Source organism: Aedes albopictus, chromosome 3 (assembly GCF_035046485.1).
Source record: "Aedes albopictus strain Foshan chromosome 3, AalbF5, whole genome shotgun sequence".
In the NCBI taxonomy this organism is placed as follows: Eukaryota; Metazoa; Arthropoda; class Insecta; order Diptera; family Culicidae; genus Aedes; species Aedes albopictus.
Genome location: NC_085138.1, coordinates 322,541,625 through 322,563,306, shown reverse-complemented (window position 1 = coordinate 322,563,306; position 21,682 = coordinate 322,541,625). Strand labels below are relative to the sequence as shown.

The window sequence follows — 21,682 nt, the reverse complement described above, 5'->3', positions numbered from 1 at the left end:
TCACCATTTAGTTATCTAACTTTTCTGAACAATAAAATCAGCATCAAACTGCGATTTCTGACCGAAATAATTTACACAGAAAAAAAATATTTACCAAATGTAAAAATTGTGAAATGTTTGAAATGTTATAACTTTTTTGTTTATTAGTTTACCATCACCAAATTTTTATAGTAGATTGCTAATACAATGGACCGTCTTCCCTAAAAAAATTACGTTGGTAAAAAGATAGGGTTTTGAGTTATTTGAGCTTTTGTGGCAAAAATTATATTTTTTCATGTTAAAAAATATTTTTTTTCGCAGTGTATATTTTCTTAGGAATCACCATTTAGTTATCTAACTTTGCTGAAAAATTCATAGCAATCGAACGAACCATTTTGGCTGTGCAGATTTTTGAATATTTTTGAACCATTTTCACATACACCCTTTTGAAAAGTTAGTCGTGATTCAAAATAAAAATTTGATATCGAAAAATGGCAATTTAGATGGAACTGAAAAACTGTGCAAAGTTTTAGTTCAATAGAAAATCATGAATTAAAAAATTTCCTTAATTTTGATGCTGTTGCTTGGAATCGCTCACTAGAGAAAAAAATACATGTCTAGAGTAGTAACAACCAATCTAAATCAAAATCGAAGGCTTGTAAATGTGGTACCAAAATTCCAATCCTCCAGGATGTATGCCCAGATCCAAAACACTAGATGATAATATCAAAAGATACAATTGATCTAGATCATTTAAAGCCGATCTAGACCCAAGACGTGAGAATGTAGTACCAATCAATCCACAAATGGCACTAATGTCCCAAATGGAGGACAACGTACCTCTGGAGCCGGCGAATATTTTGTATTACCTCTGTATTATGCCTTATTGGCGTTCATCCCTTTTCGTAGTCATTTAATCTAGTCACGACATACATTTGGCATGCAAGCAAAAAAAAAGTTTTTTTTTTCAACGTTCCCCACTCATGCTATTCTAGGGAAAAAAATGAGCATCCCTAAAATCATGCTTTTAAAATAAAATAACCTGAAGGAAATTGAAAAACGGTTCGCAGGCGGCTGAGAACGAGCAGTTCAAACTTTTTTGGAGTGATAATCTGTTCTCATTAAAAGTTTCCCTTGACAGCTGTGTAAATGTAGAGGTAATCTCAGTCCCCAGTAACTACGGATGTCATATTAACACTTTTCCCCTTCCCGATGTAATTTTTAGTACCAAACTTTTCGTTCAATCGGCGTAAATGTTCTGATAAATATGTTTCAATATTCGAAGAATATCTGAGTTCTATTGCAAATATTGGCAATCGCCTGGTCGTCGAAACTAAGCTTCGATCCGAAAGCTATCTAGAACAGTACCGTTCACCCTTCAGTTCTTCCACTGGATATAGCAAAGGGTTCTTTTCCAACATACCAATCCGTTGTAGCACTCTGACCGGGTCACGCTTGAATGATTCCAGTCAGTGTTGGTAATACAAAACGGCAAAAATTACCGACACGGCATAGAAAGTGATGGGCAGTGCTCTGTAGGAGGAGAAACAATTGAATTTTTCAGCTTCCTACTGTCCCCTTCTTGCTCCTGCTTTGCTGGGGATCCCGCTTGACCGATTGTGCCAGTCTGTGTCCCCGGATGGGTTGGACGTGTGGAAGTAGCCACGGAGGGTATTAAGTTGAAATCAATTGACTGTGTTAGAAGAGCAGAGAAGAAAGGTGCTTCATCGCGCAAAGGTGAAGCTACAAGTGTTCCGTGGTCGTCTCCTCCACCGTCGCTGCTTGGTTGATTGCCGATTATGTGATGGCTTTTTTTTTGTCTCCGGTACTCGAAAATCAATGGGAATGGTTATTATAATTGAATCGACCGTTGTCGTTTGTTCGCTTCTCGAGCTATACTATTCAGTGACACAAATGCGACAAAATATTTGCTCGTAGAAGCAGAGGTGTGGGATTGCAAGAAAAGACCTTTTTCGCTGAATGAATGCTTAATTACAGCACCGTGGAAAAGTTATTTGGGTTGTGTATTGTGATCGTGAGTGGAATAGGAACTAAATGGAAATACGCAGCAATTGAGTGCATTCGATTGGATACTGAATAATATTTTTGAAGAAAATAGTCAGCTAAGAAAGATATATCACAAAAAAGAATCGTTTGGATACCCAGGTCTTCTTCACGGGTGTTTTGCCAGCGAGCGTGCGGCCGTCCTCAAAATTGCCGATCTCTACCTGCTTCTAGGGTCATCCGCAAGTTCAACTTTTTTCAAACTCTTGATCGGCCGGGCCATGGAAAACCATCCTGGAACTCACCGACGAAGGACTTCTCAAGAGATCTCAGTCGGTTGAGCAGGACAAGCGACAGTATTTTTGTAGGTATGCAGAATTAAGTGATAAAACCCTCTAGTTTGTGCCCTTTCTTGTAGATTGGGCACATGAAGCCATTCTACATTCTCTAATATCTCTATGAGGATCTGGTGGATCGATTAATGCAGCTACTCAATTGGCCAAAGTAGTTCGACCGAGATCTTGTCCTTCCTAGCAGTCTTGTTGTTTGTTGTTGTTCATCTCTTTTAGGGCCTTTTTAATTTAATCAAGTGTTTCCAGTTCTACTGCTTTCCCATCACCAACCCAAGGTCAACACTGTGACTGTCCTGGACATCACCATTGCATTGTTTTGTCTGCAAGTGAATTTCTTTTCGCGGTCATTGCGCATGCTAGGCACAAACTCAGTATTTGCTGTGTACCATTGACAGTTGCATGAAACCTCTGCATATCGTTTCTATCTATGCTTTCTTGCGCTTCACGTTGACTTTGTGGATAGGTAGATGATTGTTTTCTATAAAGACAGGCTTGGTGGTCTAGTGGCTACCGCTTCTGATTCGTATGCAGAAGGTCATGGGTTCAATCCCTAGCCCATCCCTTTCATCCTACTTTATATCTTTCTATCCACTTTCTCTCTCTTTCTCTTCACTACATATACAACTCTTGTATATTTATATGCTCATAGCCATCGCTAGAACAACGAATTGCGAAAATTCGTTTCCCTTCCTTCCATTTCTACAGCACAGTGTATATAACGCCTACAAGTTAATGCAACCAAAGCGAACTGTACCGCTTGTCCTTCATAGTAATCATCACATATTCTATCACCTCACGAACACTCTAAATATCCCCTATGCATGGATCGCATCACCGACCCAACGTTGATTCCCAGATCTCTCTTCCTTTCCGTCTAACAAATACCCCAGTCCGTGCTGGTTGTGGGGATGCAGAGGTGATCTCGGTCTTTAGTAGCAACAACCAGCACACTTTAACATTCCTTTTCCTTCCCAACTGACTATAAGGGCGTGGCCGTTATTGATCAAAAATGTATGAGCTGCTTAAATTGCGCTTTGAGAATAAGTGGATGTCCCAGCTCTTATTCATTTGGATCTCAGTGCAATTGGTACCAGCTCAGATCAATCACGGAGGAGCAATCATTGATATGTATAGTCAGATTTGATCGTTTTTTAAGATGATTGTTTTCCATAAATTAATTTTTTAATCAACTGTTGAAATCATTCTAAATTCCAGTTGATACTCGTTACGCTAGATTTGCAATGAATTAAGATTTTTCCATTCTTTATCATTCATTTCAGGTCACAAAAATCCTCACCAACTGGTTATCCGCACCAGCCGTATCCAGGTCAATATCCAGGCTCTGTTCAAGGACATCCGCAGCACAGTACAGGTCCACCACCGCTGCACAGTAAACCCAACTTCAGCAGTTCACCCTTGGGTCAAGGTCCTTCCACCGTACCTCCCTCACACACCAATCATGTACATCATCAAGGTATGCACGGGCCATCAGGTACCGGTCCATCGGGCATGGCAACGCCCCAGCTTGATCTTGGACCGAGTAATCAAATCCCGCATCATCACCACCACCACCCAAGCCACATGGGTGGAGGACCCGCAGCTGGTCCCGCCCATCAACACCAGCCTCACCTCCCGCCTCACAGTCAACAGCAGCATGCTATGCCACCGGGAAGCAATGGGCCCATGAATGGACCGGGTCAGTTCCCGGGTCACCACCAGCCCACCATCCACCACAAGATGCCATCGCCCGCTTCGATCACGGGATCGACAGCCGAGCCGCCGAATGTAAATAGTATAAACAACAATCCCAGTACAAAGGCCAACTCGCGGGCCTCCAGCTCCAGCGGTGGGAACATTTCCGTCGCGCACAGTACCACCTCGTCCGTGCAGACGGGCGGTGCCAGCCAGCAGGGTGGCTCCGGATCGACGAAAACCGAACAACGGTTGACTCACGAACAGGTTTGAATGATTGAAAAGCATGTCCATGTGTTTCGGTAGCTCATCGATTGCTTCTGTTACAGTTCCGAGCTGCGTTGCAAATGGTAGTGTCTGCCGGTGATCCACGGGAGAATCTCGAAAACTTTACCAAGATTGGCGAAGGATCAACGGGAACGGTTTGCATAGCAACGGACAAATCTACAGGTAAGCTATTGAGAACCTTGTTGTGAATAATACGCAAGATGCAGCAGAGCTTATTCGATTAGCTTGATTTATTGAATGGTCGGCGTTCAGTCAGTGAGGACTATGTGACTTTTTCCTACTTAAATAAATGACGTTACAGTTTACAAGTACTACTTCATCAATTTTGAGCTGTTTAACCAATTTTCTAGGATTTTTTCCATAAATCTTTATAACTATTCATTAAAGTATAGCTCTGTATAGGTTGCAAAAAAAGGTTAAAACCAATCGATTGCCTTAATTTTTGTACTTGGTTTATTCTGTTCTGTACAGGTTGATACAGTGATGACCCGATTTTGTTAGCCCCCGATTTTGTCTATCCCTGATTTTATCAGCCTGAACTATAACAATAAAAGTGTTTTTCACTTAGCATTGTCATTTCATAATCAATATTAATTCAGTTGATGTCTTTTGGCGCCATATAAAAACGTACAAATCTCGTGTAACGACCAAACTTTTTTTTGCAAACTAACGCATTTATGCTGTTTTAGCGCCCACAATTTTCACAATTATTAACCGATAGCCCCTCTGCCAATGGCCATTTTGCATATGTATATCATATGGCAGTAACGAAGATACTCTATACACAAGGAAGTTAAAAAAAAAAATTCATGATGAAACGTTTCTGGACCAGTCGGGTATCGAACCCGCCACTCTCAGCATGGTCTTGCAGATTTCCCGTGCGCTTACCACTTCGGCTATATGAGCTGAAAGACTATACTTCATAATTTCGTCCGGAATTCCTCCAGGTATACTTGTTGGGATTTCTCCAGAAACCCTTGCTGTGTTTCCTTCAGGAATTTCTATTTTGTTTCTTCCGGGTTGTCAAAACAAATATGTTTCCCGTAGTCCTGAAGGTTCTTACTGTACGCTTGTGGTGCCATGAAAACGTTGAAAATTCTGCCGGATGATTATTCGAAAACCAAGCTAAAACCAGAAGGAGTCTGGATAACCACGAGCAACAAGAGGGGAACTCCTGGATCTAGTAGCTGCAAATTCCATGTTAACGCCATTCGATGCCATCGGCATCGATTCCATGTGGATTAATCTGGAAACCAGTAAGAAACTCCATCACAAGGATTTTCCACAAATTCAGGGTTTGTTACCTATTTCTTGTTATTCCTTGTTAAATTCGGAGAGGCTTTCGAATTCCTACCAGCATTTTTCCAAGATTCGAGCACTTCTTCCGGCCGATTTGTCCTGGAGTTTTTGACGGGTATCCTACAAAATTTCCTTCCAAAATGTCATCCAGAGGTATCGCTCCCAAAGTCCCTCGTGGGATTTTTTTCAGAGTTCCTCTTGCGTTTTGCCCTAATCTGCACAAGAGTTTCTCTCGGGATTCCTTTTAAAAATTTTCGGCTTTTCCTTCTGGTGTTTCTCTTGGGACTTCCTCAGGAGATCTTCCCGGAATTTCTCCCAGAGTTGCCACATGATCCTTATTCCTGGGATTTATAATAGAGACCTTTCAAGGATTTAAAAAGGATCTTAAAGAGTTTTTCATGAATTTTCCTGCCGGGATTCCTTCCTATGTTTCTCCTGTATTTTTTCAAGAAATTTCTGTGAGCTTTTCAGAGTTTTTCCCTGAATTTCTACTGGAGTTTTAACAAAGATATTTTCAAAAGTCTTGCGGGATTTGTTTCGAAGTGAAATAAGAGATTTAACTCGGATTTTTTCCCGGGACTCCTCTTCGAAGATTCGATGTTGGTCCTGGGATATCCCATTTTATTTTTATATATATTTAAATAGGTTGAACTCACTTTTTCTCTACTTCTTCTCTACTGGATTTGATTCCGGAGAGGCTTCAGGGATTTCTGCAGGAGCTAGTGCTGATATTTATGTCTCACAAAGTTCTTCTGTGAGAGCTCTTCCCAGCATATTCCTCGTAGTTGTTTACTGAATTTCTTACAGCGATTCACTTGAGATTTGTTTTACAGATTTTCTCGGGGTTACTCCCAGAGCTCTATCCGGAACCCCTACCAGAAATTGTCCCGAGTTTCTGGATGCGCCGTTTGGGTTTTCTTTGATAGTTTTTCTCGGAGCTCATGCAGGGATTTTGCTTCGGAATATTTCCCAAAATAGGAGTTCAGGTTGAATGTAGCGAGATTCTCCGCAAAGATGCTTAGTAAAGAAATCTCGACAGGATCGTCGGAAGTAATCCTGAGAAAACCTGGGACGACTCGGAAGAAGTTCTGGGTGTAATCTCAAGAGGAAATATAAAGTAAATTGCTGAAGGAACTGAGAAATCCCGGAAGGGACTACGGGCGAAATCCTGAGGGAAAATCCAAGAAAAATGTCGGATACTCTGGAAAAATACCTGGAAGAGCTTCTTAAAAGCCTCGCAAAAATCTCGAGAGAAATTGTTAGAAAGCTATCCTAAGAGAAATTCCTGAACGGACTTTGAACACATTTTGGAAAGTACTCTGGGAGGAATCCAGCGAGAAACTATGGAACATGCTCTGGAGCATATCGAGGAAACATTTGGAGGACATACCAGTTGCTCCAATAGAGACCCCGTGAAAAACTTCTGCTGAAATCCTTAAAGGAACTCTGGAAGAACTCACAGGAATATCCCGAAATCCCGATAGAACACAACAAAAAAGAAAACCCTTTCATAAATTCAAGGAAGACCAACTGCGAAAGAATTAAAAGCAGTTATTGTGATAGAAATCCTAGGAGTAATCCTGGAAGGTATTCAAAGAAGAATCATGGATCAAATTTCGAAATCTCAACATTACTAGCACACAGATCAGACATCCAAGTTCCAGTCCAAGTCCAAGATCCAGTTTCAAAAACTGTGTAAGGATCTTCAACATATAATCTGTGAAATTACTGCTTTTCATGATAATTTGAATGTCGTTTTTCTTGAACAAAATTTTTCGGTGGAAATGTACAATTTATTGCAATTCTTCATTACACCAACAAAGCTAGCCATGAAAATGTTTGACACTTCTCAGATCATTTTGACAGACCACACACATGCACGAAAAAGACGGATCATATATTCTACTTTATCGATCTTGTTGCCGTACTTTTCAAGCTCATGTTACATCTGTCAAAATGACCTTAGAATTGTCAGTCATTTTGTGGTAGGTTCGTTGGTGTAATAAAGAATAGGGTACTGCATGCACCTGATCTAACCTCATTTTGTTTGACAGTTCAGCAAGCTGTTTACAAAGTCTAGTCTAGTCTAGTCTAGTCTCGATTGCTTAATCTTTCGCAAGGTATTCCTTCAGGAAACTTTCTAGGAATTTCTTAAAATGTTCCTCTATAAATACCTTCAGTCATTTCTCCACGAATTTCTCATATAGGAGATTTCACTAGGATTCCACTATAAGATTTTATTAGGTTGCTCTATAGATTTCACTGGGGTTCCTCTTGGGATTTTTCTAGGGTTACCTTTTGGTATTGGTATTCCTATACGAAAATCTTTCGATATTGCTTCTGAAATTCGTTTAGAAATTCCAGCTGAAAATTCTCCTGGTATTCATGCTGGAATTTATCAACCCATTTCTGTTGTGATTCCTCCTGAAAATGCTCCAAAAATTTAGGAATTCCTCCAAGAATTTCTCAAGGAATTTCATCTGATATACTTACAGAGATTTCTTCAAAGACTGCAATAGAAATTACTTCAATGACTTTTTTTAGGTATTGCTCCAGGAATTCCTCCTAGGATGCCTCTTCTAAGGTTTTCTTCGTTGATTGCAATAAGAGTTCTTTCAGAAATTACTTAAAGGATTTATCCGGAACTCCCGTAAAGGATTTTTCAGAAACTACTGGCGGGATTCCTTCAGAAATGCTTTGGGGGTTACGTCCCGTTATTCCTCGGGAAATTCTCCAGGATTTCCCCCAAAAAAATCATCAAATATTTCTTCAGATGTTTATTTTATAAGATTAAGCTTTGGAAATTAAAGTTAAAAGACAGCGACAACGTAATCAAATCGGGCTGTATGAGTTTAACAAACTAACTGGTCAATCAGATGTTGGTTCATTTTCATTCGTTGATAGCTCAAGCTAGAAGTTATGATTCAAGCTGCGCTGTAGACTACCATTGCTATAAGCGGCGAGAAGGCCATGTAAAGAATAAGAAGTAAAAGATTTAATAGTTCTGCTGTTAAAAAAAATGTTTTGCCGAAGCAATCCCATGCCGGAGGTAATAAATGGACATCCCCTTAGGAATTGAGGTCAACTACATCTTTGATTCTGTAGTAATGTTTTATAGTCTGGTTTTTCATTGAGCGTTGATATCATTTTATTTAAACTTTGATTGATATGTGATGTAATTTGTAATTTATTTAGCTCTGAGTACTGCTCACAAAACGACGCTATGTTAAAAAACTTTTGTTATTCGTTTCCTCAAAATCCTTTCCCATTGCAGGTCGCCAAGTGGCCGTCAAAAAGATGGACCTACGCAAGCAGCAACGTCGGGAACTACTGTTCAACGAAGTCGTCATCATGCGGGACTACCACCATCCAAATATTGTAGAAACCTACAGTAGTTTTCTGGTAAACGATGAACTCTGGGTGGTCATGGAGTACCTCGAGGGAGGTGCTCTAACCGACATTGTCACCCATTCGCGAATGGACGAGGAACAGATTGCCACCGTGTGCAAGCAGTGTTTGAAGGCACTGTCCTATCTACATTCTCAGGTATGCTTTGTGGTGATGGCTGCTGGTAGATTTGTTGTATTCATGTTCTGTTTTATCTGTGTTTTCCTCAAGGGTGTCATTCATCGGGACATTAAGTCGGACTCTATTTTGTTAGCCTCGGATGGTAGGGTGAAACTCTCCGATTTCGGTTTTTGTGCCCAAGTATCCCAGGAGTTGCCGAAGCGTAAATCGCTGGTAGGTACGCCGTACTGGATGTCACCTGAGGTGATTTCCCGGCTTCCTTACGGTCCCGAGGTGGACATTTGGTCACTGGGTATAATGGTGATCGAGATGATCGACGGTGAGCCGCCGTTCTTCAACGAACCCCCGCTGCAGGCCATGCGAAGAATTCGCGATATGCCTCCGCCGAAATTGAAGAACTCTCACAAGGTGTCGAGTCGGTTACAGAACTTCCTCGACCGTATGTTAGTTAGGGATCCGGTACAGAGAGCTACGGCTGCCGAACTGCTGGCCCATCCTTTCCTCAGACAGGCAGGGCCACCGTCCTTGTTGGTTCCGTTGATGCGCGGAGCGAGACACAGTAATTGCTAGACTTGTCGGAGAATGACGCTGGACTTGTGAGTATAGAAACGAAAGTGACCTTCGGAATGTGGTGTATATAGATGCAGTTATAAAATATTCGAAATGATACAACAACCATTACGTTACATTACGTTCTTTTAGGCAAATTATTGCCACTGTTTTTATAGCATGTTTCATTCTTTGGATTATAATTTACGCAGCGGTGTATATTTTAAATGCATTTTAACATGATTATTTTGTTGAAAGCTAAGCTAAGCTCCTTATTATGTGTCAGCATATTTTACAGAAAAAGTTTATATAAAGCTTCTAGAATATAGGACATTTGAACGCCCTTGATTCTCGTTACAGCAGTTCTAGTAGGTTAACGACTCCTATTCATTGTATTCTCATATTATTCTTACTTGGGAGAAAAAAGTGTTTCCAACGAGAACAATATGGGTAGAGTGGATAAAGGAGCCGTTTTCTGCTCATTGCATGCAAAACTCAAAAATCCTCTACTTAAAATCTCAAAACAGGAAACGAAACATTCCAACAGTATTTTTAAAAACTTCAACGAATCCACTGTCAAACATCGATCCGCCAAGCTACCACTAGATTCAAAGGGCAAAATATGTATTTGCCATTTAGGATTGTTTTTATTTTTACATCGAATGTTAATTGTTCTACAAAACGCCAGAAATAGTATTTTAGTGTAACTAAATGCGTTTGGTCTAACATAATTATACTTGATATATCCATTAGTATTAGTTTGCATTCCGTTCGACGAATGCCGTTGAAAACGAATTCCCGCTCCAGTATTTATTATTTCCAACTCAACGAATTACAATCTTTCACCTCTTCATACTCTTCACGGGTGGACTGGGGGGGGGGGGGGTTTGTATGTGACAATTACTTTGCCTCCAGAGTGTACTCTCAAGCAGTAACGATAAGGACTGAGATGTGAAAAACTTACACATATGTTTAAGGAAAGCGGAAAGCAAATCACAGGAAATGAATGGCAGCGAAAAGAATTTATTTTATCCGACGAGAGTTGTTGGCGGTATACAGTTACAGTTTATCATATAACATAACGAATAGATGAGTATGCAGTGCGACCTACTTATTATGCATTCAACAATTTATATACATGGAATGTTGCTGTAAAATATTCGTATCAGAACTTACTAGGAGAGCCGTCTACTTTAGAAAATATGTACTACATACGTTAAATGTTATGATTATATCAGTCTCGGAAGATTTTAAAAATAAAGATAGTATTACAATAGTCGTGCTTTGATTAACTATGTGATGACATCCTACACGGTCTCTGATTAATTTAACGCTGGATTTCTAACTAAAAGTAATGAAAATTACTTTTTGCAATTTCTCATCGTAATAGGCTGTTTTACCTCACGCAAATCTGACAGGAAAAGGCCTACTTTCCCACACCAAACTAACAGTGCTGTAATGGTTCATTACAGCACTGATTTGCGTTGCGTAATGAACCATTTCTGGACGCAGTTTTGAAAAATTGTGACAACTGCACAGTATAACCTGCTATGATCAGATTTTCTTAAACATAACTATGATCATCAGTGTGCAGTTTGATGCAAAAGTTTTGTTGAAAACTATCCTCAAGCGGTAATTTATGAACTTGCAAAAAACGTTGTACGCAACTCGGTGCAGAACTCGATTTTTACAGCACTCGTCGTAATTATCCAACTCGGCAAGCCTCGTTGGATAAATGTACGACTCGTGCTGTAAAAATCGTCATTCTGCACCTTGTTGCGTAAACTACTATTACGGAATTAATAGACATGGACAGCCTCCAAACAGTTATCTCATTGGATCCTTATAAACTTATAAAGTATGGTAGTAGATTTGACCATATTACAGTAGCAACTACGATGTTTCAGATTACTTTGCTACTTACCGTTCGAAACGTGGACCCATGAGTTGAGTCGATTGGCCTTTCACAACTGTAGAGAAATACACTAAAACTGTTTCATCATTATTTTATTAGACCATTTTCTTCACCGATCGTTCATCATGGCATTTACTGGAATATTGTTCAATAGATTTTATGTTTGCTTCAGGATATTTCATGTTTTTTGCTTATTTTCGCTCCGAAAACACGTGACTTTTCAAGCTGCACCAGAGTGAAGTCATACACCACCAGCCAGACGACTCTTCATCTTTTGCATGTTTATTTTCTCTTCTCATTATAAGTAACATCACTCACTCGGGATCCCGTCCCATCCAGCCGTCCTTCAACGGGGCATCCAATCGAACATAATGCGGATCGTTAGCAAAAGTGTCGCTTCGGTTGGTTGACATTGTCGTCATTTTTGCGTCACACAGCACTTTGGCTGATGTCTGTCAGTGCGGTATATCGCTAGGTATATCCCTACCATCTATGTATTTTACAGTGCACGTGGCCGAAGAAATACCAACCACTATCACTGAAGTCGTTCATCGGTAGCTATCTAAAGCCTGTTGGAAATTATTTGCATTATGCTTAAGCAAATGCACCACTGGCGTTTTTCAAGACTGGTTCAAGATTTCTATCGGTCTTGCTCTTATAAAATAGTTGTGCAACGCAAAACTTAAAAAAAAGTTTTGTGAAATTATACAGAATTTATCTCATTCCAAATTCCATGGGTTCCGTTTGTCGCCAATAAAATATATATTGATCTCTGAATTTACAGAAATTGTCCAAAAACTATTTAGTGCTGGAAATATAACATTTTGCTGCAAGGGTGGAGTTTTTAATACTATAATCGTCCATATCGATAAAAGAAGATATTTCTACTATTTCCAAAATGCTGGGGGTACTGTTTCAAATTTAGAAATTGCTTGGAATGTTAAAAAGTTGTCGAAACGTGTGCCCGACAGATGAATTGGAAAGTTAATAATACTCATACCCATCATCAGGCAGTCAATAACCATAGCTACCTATCTAAGAGAAAATAATGTTCTCTTAATCAGTGGAACACGAACAGCAAAATGTATTCAAACTAATCATGCTACTTATGTTCATGCGGCAGCTGCTGGAAAGCAAAACTCAAACTCTATCTATCAACTGAAAATTTTGAAAATTCTCGTCATACAGATAGAATATGTGCTTTTGGTTCAGGTTATCTGGAACAATTGCAACAAATAAATTTTCAAATTTCAAGTTCAAGTTGTAGGTTTGTCAAAAATCTTCATTTGAAAGTTTTGATGCTAACCCGACTTTGCTTCGATTCTGTCTGTTTTCCTTAGGGCCAATTTCTTCACCTCGGCTTAACCGGTAAGCCAGGCTTACCCATACAGTTAAACCTGGCTTAACGCTTAAGCCAGGGTGAAGAAATCGCCCCTTATTCACCTAACGTCGTCGTATGGCTAGAGGTGTAGGAAACTCCTCTTTGATGGGTGGCTTGTCGCTGCACCTGAACGATCGAAGATACACGATAAAAAGAGATTCGATAAAATACGTATGATATCCTTTCTTTATCACCTTGCGGTTGATTTCCATCTCATGGTGAAGCCGTAAAGTTATTCTATTAAAATATAGATGCCAATTATATCCTGTTTTGGTTGTTGTTGCTGTCGCTTCACTTTCATGACGTTTTAGCTAATTAAGTTGCCTGCTTCAGCTAATGTTCTTCACAGCTTGTTTAGCTTTTTGGTTAAGATTTGGTTTCGTTTTTTTTTTATTTAGTCTATAGATTATATTGGAGAATGTGACTAATTTAATGAAATCAGAGTTCTGATGTTATCTGTTGAGACATATGTCTAAACTTGCACCGTTTAGTATTTGTACGTTTATTTTTCTCTTCGTTTGAAAGCTTGGTAACCTAAAAAGATAATAATGTTTGATTTCTATAAATAATATAATCGTAATCTAAGGAATCTCCGTTATTTTTGTAACATTTGAACTTAAATTTCAAGTGTAATGAAAAATTTGTATTTGGATCAAGTATGTTTTAACATTTTGAAGTTTCAACTTGACATTATGTCCAAGCCTAAGACATTTTTCATCTGTTCAAATGTAGATAATGACTAAAACTTTGACTCAATGTTTCATTAAAACTGATGTTATTTTAAATGTATTTTGAGATCTGGCATCATGTCTTCTCCTAATGGTGCGTAGAACGTTTTTATAATGGTCGATTGGCTTTACTTCTCTAAGGTTTTCCTTGAAAATTGAAATTTGAGTTTTTTTTGCCGTAACCTTTTACAACCATTCTGAATTTCTTATGCAGTACATTCTTTCACTGGTCGTCACTGGAAAATCATAGATTACAACTCAAACACTCGTATTGATGAATCAAAAGTACCAATACTAAGTACTAAAAGTCTTATCTTTATGGTTACACAACATACATGGTATTGGTTTTGAAAACACTCAAGAACTTTATGAATTTATCATTTCTTTTAGATGAAATTTTCAAATGTTGTACGCAAAAGATAAAGGTGCCGTTCACAAATTACGTAACGCTCAAAAGAGGAGTATGGCCGATCGTTACGGAGTGTTTGCCAGAGTTTCTTTGGAAATTCCTTTCGGAGTCCATTCGAATAATCGTCCAGGATTTTTCTTGGATTCTTCTAGATATACTGAATATCCATCAGGAGTTCCTTTTAAAATTCATCTGTAGTTATTTAGCAAATTCCTCTAAGAGATGTTACGGGTTTTAGCAGATTCTACGGAAATTCCTCCAGGAACTCCCTTCAAGAATTTCATCGGCAGTTCCTTCAAAAATTCCGACAGGGTTCTTTCGGCAAATCCTCCAGAAGTTCGCTCCAATAATTTCCCAGGACTTAATCTCAAAATTAATCTATCCTAAAAAAATTGAGGATTTTCGGGAATAATTATTAAAGAAATTTCTAGAATAATCCACCGCAGGAATGCTGAGAAAGTTCTAGATAGTGTTCTGGAAATATCCCAAGCTATCCCAGGAGATCTATAAAATCCAATCGAGAATATCTAGAGAAGATCCTGAGCAGAAATCCGTAAAGAAACATACCAGAGAGAACTCCTAGGGTAATTCCAAGAGACCCATAAAAGAATTATTGATGAGTTCTTGGAAGAAATATTTTTCAAATAAAATTAAAAAAAATGAAGTGAAACCATGGATGAATGCCTTCACCTTTACCGAGATGATAGAAAAGTCTTAAATTTTACTTCAAACCTAGCGCTACCTAGCGGTGAAATCACCAACTAATTGGTGAATCACCAGAATATTTTTGTCCTTCTGAACAACTTGGTCGAAGACGACACATTTCTGTCTGCTTTCGATCCCGGCATAGAGAAGCTGAAACTTTACTTGTTAACTAGCAACACTCCCAGTTAATGGACGGTCTTATGCAAATCGATCGATCAGTGTTGCCATCTGCGGTCATAATTCCAAATAGTGAATGGCCACACATGATAGCCCTTGGTCTGTAATCAAACTTTGCCGTACACATGGAGAAGGTAAACTATTTAGCATCTAGTAATAATGTGTATTTCAATGGTCCCTCCCGATAGTGGACGTTAATTAAGGTCGGAGTGTGTTTTATGTGGAGCCAGTGGATGAAAATGGCGAAAGAACTCTTGAAGGAACACCAGAAGGAACTGTTGTAGAAATTGCTACGATTTCCTATACCTAGAATCCATAGGATCTTCTTGGTTCCTCCTTTCAACAAAGTTCACGGAGCAGTTCATGAATGAACAGATCTCTAGCAATCATGGGGAATCTAAAACTTTTGGTTGCGCTTCTGAATGCATACATATGAGATACATATGACAGATGGAGCTGCATATGCATATGAGATACAAGACGGTGCTTAGAATTCTCAAAAGATATTTTCTTTCCAGTTAATCAATATGGATTCTAATGAGAAAATTTTCACCAGAAGCTGCTTAATTTCTTCATTTGAAAATTTATCTCTTAATTTCTCGCTGGAAACTTCTGCAGGAGTTTTCACCAACGGATGTTTTTAAATTCTTTTCTCCTTTCTTCTTGATAAATCAGGCATTCTGTGTAGTTAGTAAAATTGTGATTATTTCTAGCTGGAAGTATTTTCAAGAACCTGTAACAAAACTGTAAAAATCAAAGAATTTTTATTTACCAACGAGTAGGCACCAAACAATATATAATACTCTGAATTAGGTGATTTTCTTCAACCTGATATATTGTCAACTACCCTGGAAATAACATTCCCAGATTTGAGTAGAACCCAGATCTGATATCTAAACTTGATTAAGAAATTAAAAAAAAAGAAAATACTGATTAGGTGAATCGACCATTGCTGCTAGACTGAGAACCTTGGACATATGTTTTCTTTGATTTTAGTAAAAAAAAATAACAAACAAAAAATACAATGCTTTCGTAAAATTTCATTTCTTTTTCCTAAATCAAGGCTCTCCAACTGTACAACATATCACAGAAAATGATATTAATACAAATACCTACGTACAAATACTGTTAGTTGATTTGCCACACCGTATTGTTATGACATCATTTCTTTAAACATTTTTAAGTAGATTAGGCCTATCCTACAAAACGAGTAAAACCTATTAACGGCGCGCGGTAGCAGCGAAGAAAATCATTAAGCCGCGATAGGTTGAAAGCTTTTTCGGTTTCATTGTTCATTGTTTGTGTTGGCTTTTGTGTTGACCAAATTTTGGTTTTAGCTTCAAGTTAACTACATGTTCTATGACAGCTGAGTTTTTTCCTCGTTTTATCCTACATACATGCGCTTCTTTATTTAGATATACCTAATTCTTTGTAGCCAATTGTTAATTGTAGTTTCCACAAGTTGATGTGTAATGTCACGAATAACAGTTAATGAAGTTAAACATCGAGAATTTATTTGTTTGTCCGTCTGTCCGTTTGTCTTTTATAAAACACTCACTCACGATTCGATTCACTGCGTCCCACCCTGCACCAATCAATTCTCGATCTCCATCGGTGAATCGTCGATCGTGTGCAACCAGTTGAAGATGAGCATGTGGCGCTCGTACTTGGACAGTGGCTTACCTCGTTCGCTTTCAATGTCCAGAAAGGTTAGGTTCTTTTTGGCACTGCACTTGCTACTGCTGCTAGAAGATTTTTTCGCTGGCTGTGTTGCCACCAGTACCGGGGTAGCCGATGGGCTAACCGATCCCGTGGCCACCGGACTGGAATCCAGGTTGACGGATTTACCACCGACCGGCGATGCGGAAGCATGAGTTGTAGGTACGACGAGTTCCGTTGGCCCGGGGTTGCTGAAGTTGTTGGCCGCGAACGCAGCCGCTTCCAAGCGGTCCAGGTTGAACTCGCTCTGGGACAGTCTTTCGATGGCACGGTAAGTGTTGTACAACCGTCGTCGGATGTAGTTTTGGCGAATTTTCTTGTTGACCGAGCTGATCAGGTCCGACACGGTGAAACTAGGCGTGGGAGTGGTATTGCATATCGTGGGAACCTGATTGGAGGATTGTCCGCCATGGGGCGAAGGCAGTTGGGACGTGGAAGCCAGTTCTCCTACGGCAACCCAAGTTGAGTAGGACCGGGATGTGTGGTCGAGGCGAGGATGATCGAATAGATAGCCGGCCTTCTGGAATGGAGTTAGGGCCAGCTCCGAGGTCGATAGCCTCCCTCCAAGGTTGTGCTGATCGGACGGTAGCTGGTAGATGTCCGTTGTGCTGAAGCTCTTGTGAATGCCTAGGGCAGCCGAGAGCGTAGCACAGTTGCGAATAAGATCGTTGCTTTCGCTCCATTTCTCCGTGAGCGTTGACGACCTGTAAGATTGAAACGAAAACGTAGAAAAAAGTTAGTTTTTTAAAGGATGGTTCAATTGGTATTGATTGAGTATGATTCGAAAGCGTATCATCAGCGGAAGACGGGTCTACTACGGGCTCCAGAAGAAGCTGCGAATGGTCCTCCGGAAAGTAGGGGGTTGGTGTCAGGCCCTACGAGCCAGCTGTAAAAAACCCCGTTAGTTTGAACGACAGCTCATGCAAACCAACGGGGTTCATTTTCTAATTTGAACTTCTAGTAACCCTGTGGGCATCGAAAAACACACTGATGGTAACCCTTTATGCTGTTTTGTTTTGATTCTGCGTTCCGTTTCACCCCGTTTCATAAGCAGAATGACGATTGAACCATTTTTAGTTTGAACGATGTGCAGATTAGAGGGGGTCAAATTAAGAAGTGTTCAGATTAAATGAGGTCAAACCAACGGGGGTAGACGGTACAACTTAAAGCGACTGAAACAACCGGATGTTGCCTCAGCATACGCGCAGAATCTCGAGGCCGCGTTGCCAGACGAGTGCGAGCACGATGAGCCCCCGGGCCCCCTCTAGAGGACTGCTGGAGTACAGTGAAAGCAGCCATCAACGACGCAGCCGAGAGCACCATCGGGTACGTGGAACGGAATCGACGGAACGAATGGTTCGACAGAGAGTGCAGAACGGTTTTGGAGGAGAAGAACGCAGCGAGGACGGTAATGCTGCAGCAAGGGTCTCGACAGAACGTGGAACGTTATAAACAGAAGCGGAAACAGCAGACCCGCCTCTTTCGGGAGGAAAAGCGCCGCCTGGAAGAAGCGGAGTTTCCGAGCGACGCGTGCTAAGGACGATCTTCGGCGGCGTGCAGGAGAACGGTGTGTGGCGGAGAAGAATGAACCACGAGCTCGCTGACCCTGCAAAGCTGGTGTTTGCAACTGATCTGGTTGGCACAAGAAGGCGTGGAGCGCAGAGAGCACGATGGGCGGACCAGGTGGAGCGTGACCTGGCGAGCATTTGGGCGCGACCGAGGATGGAGAGCGGCAGCCACAAACCGAGTATTGTAGCGTACTATTGTTGATTATGTCTTGTCTTAAATGTGATGTTGAACAATTATAGGTATGTATGTATGTATGTATTTCTTGCACAAATCATCGAGGCATTCCTAAAGAATCATTGGAGAAATTCTTCGAAGAAATTTAGGAGAAGTCCCATAAAAAATCAGGAGGAATTGCTCAAGAATTCCTTAGATACCCAGAAAAACGCATGGAGTAATTTCTAATGGATTTTTTTTAAAGATATCCCTGTAGGAATTCTTAAAAAATATGAATTGTTCCTAAAAAAAACCTTGAAGGAATTGCTGTAGAAACCTTTAGAGCATTTCCTGTAGGCCTTCCTGGAGAAATCCTTGGAGATATTGCTGAAAAAATCCTCTACAACATTTTCTAGAGGAACTACAGGGGAAATCTCTTGGAGAAATATCTGGATATTTGCCAGGAGGATCATCCATCAGTGAGAATTCAAGTAGAAATCGTCGAAAAAACTCAACTTCACTGCAGATCCGAACTTTGGGGAGCGTCCATAAATTACGTCACGCAAAAATTGCTTATTTTCAAGATATGATTATGATGTTGATTTCGTTTGTCAGCAGTCTACAGCGATTTGATGATTGTCAAAATAAGATATGCTGATGAAATATTTTATTATTTTGATTTCCTATTCACCACTACCCGGGATAGTTAGAATTCATTTATAGTTTGATTTTTTGTTCCATAAACTTGCAACCTGTTCTTTGGCTTAGTTTGATGAAGCGCAAGTCTAGCAAATACAGAGTCGTGGTTTCGAATCCCATTAGAACGAGATTTTTTTTCGCAAATGTGCGTCTCAAGCAATTCTCTAAGGCACAATATGTAATTGGTTTACAAATTTTCTACATAGCATGTACGTAAACTAGGTACTTCTTTCTAGGTTGCTACTAAAACTTTTGCTAGAATAAACGCAAGGGCTTTGGATTACTTTTCTATTTTTCTATTGCTGGAAAAGTAGGTAATACACAAACGTGTATTCCAGTGCCATGAGTGCAACTATGATTCGAGTGTGCTGGCTGGGAGGATCTGCTGTGAGCATGATGCATTAAATCCTACACTATTTTGTTCCACTTCACTTCTCCTTCCATGAAATGACATTACCAAATGACTGTCCCAAACGTACCGATTTTTCCTGGCATCCTTCTGCATCAGATTTCCCAGCTTGTCTTCCATGGTTTTGGTCAGCAGACTGCTGCTGGAACGGTTCAGCACGCTTGTCGCTTCCGATGCCATCGACGAGACGGAAATCGAAATCAACGAAAGGTCCGTCGAGAAACTCTCGTGCGAAGGCGACCGCAGGATACGGCTCGACACGGTCAGAGCGGACGGGATGTGTTGGCTGGTGCTGATGTTGTTGGCGGTGCTGCTGCCGGTAGTGTGGGCGGCTGTTGTTGTGGCACTAGTTACGATGCTTGTGGTGCTGATGCAGTTCTTCGGTGACGTCATTTGGCGCGACGAATTGTGTGCTGTAAGAAAAGAAAACATAAATATGATTAAACAGTCAAGTTTTAGAAATAAAAAATATATAAACAGCTTGTTGCATTGTAGTATGAAGTAGGTAATTCGTAAAACTAGATAATGCAGTTTGGAATTACTCAAATTTAATATACATATACTGACTACAAGCATGATCATAACTTTTACAGAAAAAAAAATAAATTGTTTACTCTAATGATAGCCTTTTCTCTAAATATGGTTGTTTTTACTTCATACGTTGCCACAGTATAGATTAGATGGTGCTTCCATAGATATATTTAGAGTATGGTGGACCCAAAGGAGTCCACAAGCCAGCTTAAGTTATTATACATTAGCATAAACATGGTCGCCGGCTTAGGGTTAGGTAGCGAAAGCTTCGCTTTTGCTTTATTTTAGTCCTCGTGGACATTTCTAACAATAGCCAGAGTGCTTCGAGCGCTTGGTAAATAGAAGCTATGCGACCCCATCTACATGCATATGCCTATAGTGAACCGGATGTACGAAGAGTATGGCCGGCAGGAACGGGAAGCATCAAGAATGAACACAACGCAAATTGAAATGCTATTCTGCTGGTTTTGATTGCCGGTGTAGTGTGACTATGTATTTATGGTGTATCCTGAAGTGGAAACGCTTGAAAGCCATAATCACTAATAGCCTTTTCATGTGCAAATGATTTACCGCATCGTTATTATTGCCATAACAAACAGGGTAAACACTATTGTACCTATAAGTCCTAGAGCAATGTTTCCCAAACTTTTAGGAGGTATCGCCCCCTTAGAGCTTCAAAAAAATATTTTCGCCCCCCTAGGTGAGATTTTATTTTTTCTATAGTAGAAGGCTGAAACTGTGCTTAGCTAATGCCTTCAAAAGTGCTGTGACAAATCTAGCTGTGCCATTCAGTGTATCTAAATCTGTGTCGCTCTCATTTTCATTAAATTGTTTTGTAAATGCGTTGATTTTCCGCATTTGAAAAAAATATAGTGAATTGAAGTCAGACTGGTGTAGTAGTCAGACTGTTGGAGAATTTGAAAACAATAACAAACATATGTTATGTGAAAAAAGTGCAACTCAGGAAAAATCGGTTTGTTTCCGGGGGCTGAAAATCTCGATAATAATGAAAAATAATAATAATAAATATCGGTGTATTTTCAAATGTAGTTTCGCTTTTCCAAATCCACATCCAGATTCAAATAAACGAGCTTCGTATAAATTCGAATGCTTTCTGTGTTTTAAATAAAATATCAAATAAATAAATATGCAGCATTCATGACTAGATTTAAATGGCATATTAAAATGGAATTTTAAGCAGAAATTTTGGATTGTTTTAAAATTAACTTCGGTAATGTTTGGAATCCAAGAAGCTTCTCTGAAATACTTTCAAGCACTGTTGTTTGTAAACACTGTTATACGAATTTCATCAGAAAAGTGTTTTGAAATTCGACTGATAGGGTCTGGGGCTATTTGGGCACTTGCTGCTATAACTCAATTTTGAACCGATTGACTTGATTTTTGAGACACGATCAGATACGCACAGTATCTAGTCATGTGCAGAAATTCAAGCCAATCGGTTTGAAAATTACTGAGTTATAGCAGCAAGTGCCCAAAATAGGTGCTCCTGCCCAAATGGTCCCTGACCCTATTCATGTTTTGCTTGGAAATTCCATGAATAAGTCCTCCTACAAGTTGAAATGTTATTTATCTCA

The 21,682-nt window shown here is 39.8% G+C and overlaps 2 protein-coding genes across 2 annotated transcripts in view; one reads left to right on the top strand and one right to left on the bottom strand.

The window, feature by feature from the left end:
• Window positions 1–10,882, top strand: part of LOC109401286 (serine/threonine-protein kinase PAK mbt) — a 48,810-nt gene extending 37,928 nt beyond the window's left edge. Inside the window, exons 2-5 of the mRNA XM_019673778.4 lie at window positions 3,617–4,295; window positions 4,358–4,478; window positions 8,890–9,161; window positions 9,234–10,882. Of these exons, the coding sequence (XP_019529323.3) occupies window positions 3,617–4,295; window positions 4,358–4,478; window positions 8,890–9,161; window positions 9,234–9,713 (1,552 nt within the window). The 3' untranslated portion in view covers window positions 9,714–10,882. The remainder of the gene's footprint in view (window positions 1–3,616; window positions 4,296–4,357; window positions 4,479–8,889; window positions 9,162–9,233) is intronic.
• The window catches only part of LOC109401205 (uncharacterized), a 27,416-nt gene continuing 15,658 nt past the window's right edge, over window positions 9,925–21,682 (bottom strand). Inside the window, exons 2-3 of the mRNA XM_062842803.1 lie at window positions 19,627–19,969; window positions 9,925–17,430 (exon numbers count right to left, since the gene is read on the bottom strand). Of these exons, the coding sequence (XP_062698787.1) occupies window positions 16,602–17,430; window positions 19,627–19,949 (1,152 nt within the window). The 5' untranslated portion in view covers window positions 19,950–19,969 and the 3' untranslated portion in view covers window positions 9,925–16,601. The remainder of the gene's footprint in view (window positions 17,431–19,626; window positions 19,970–21,682) is intronic.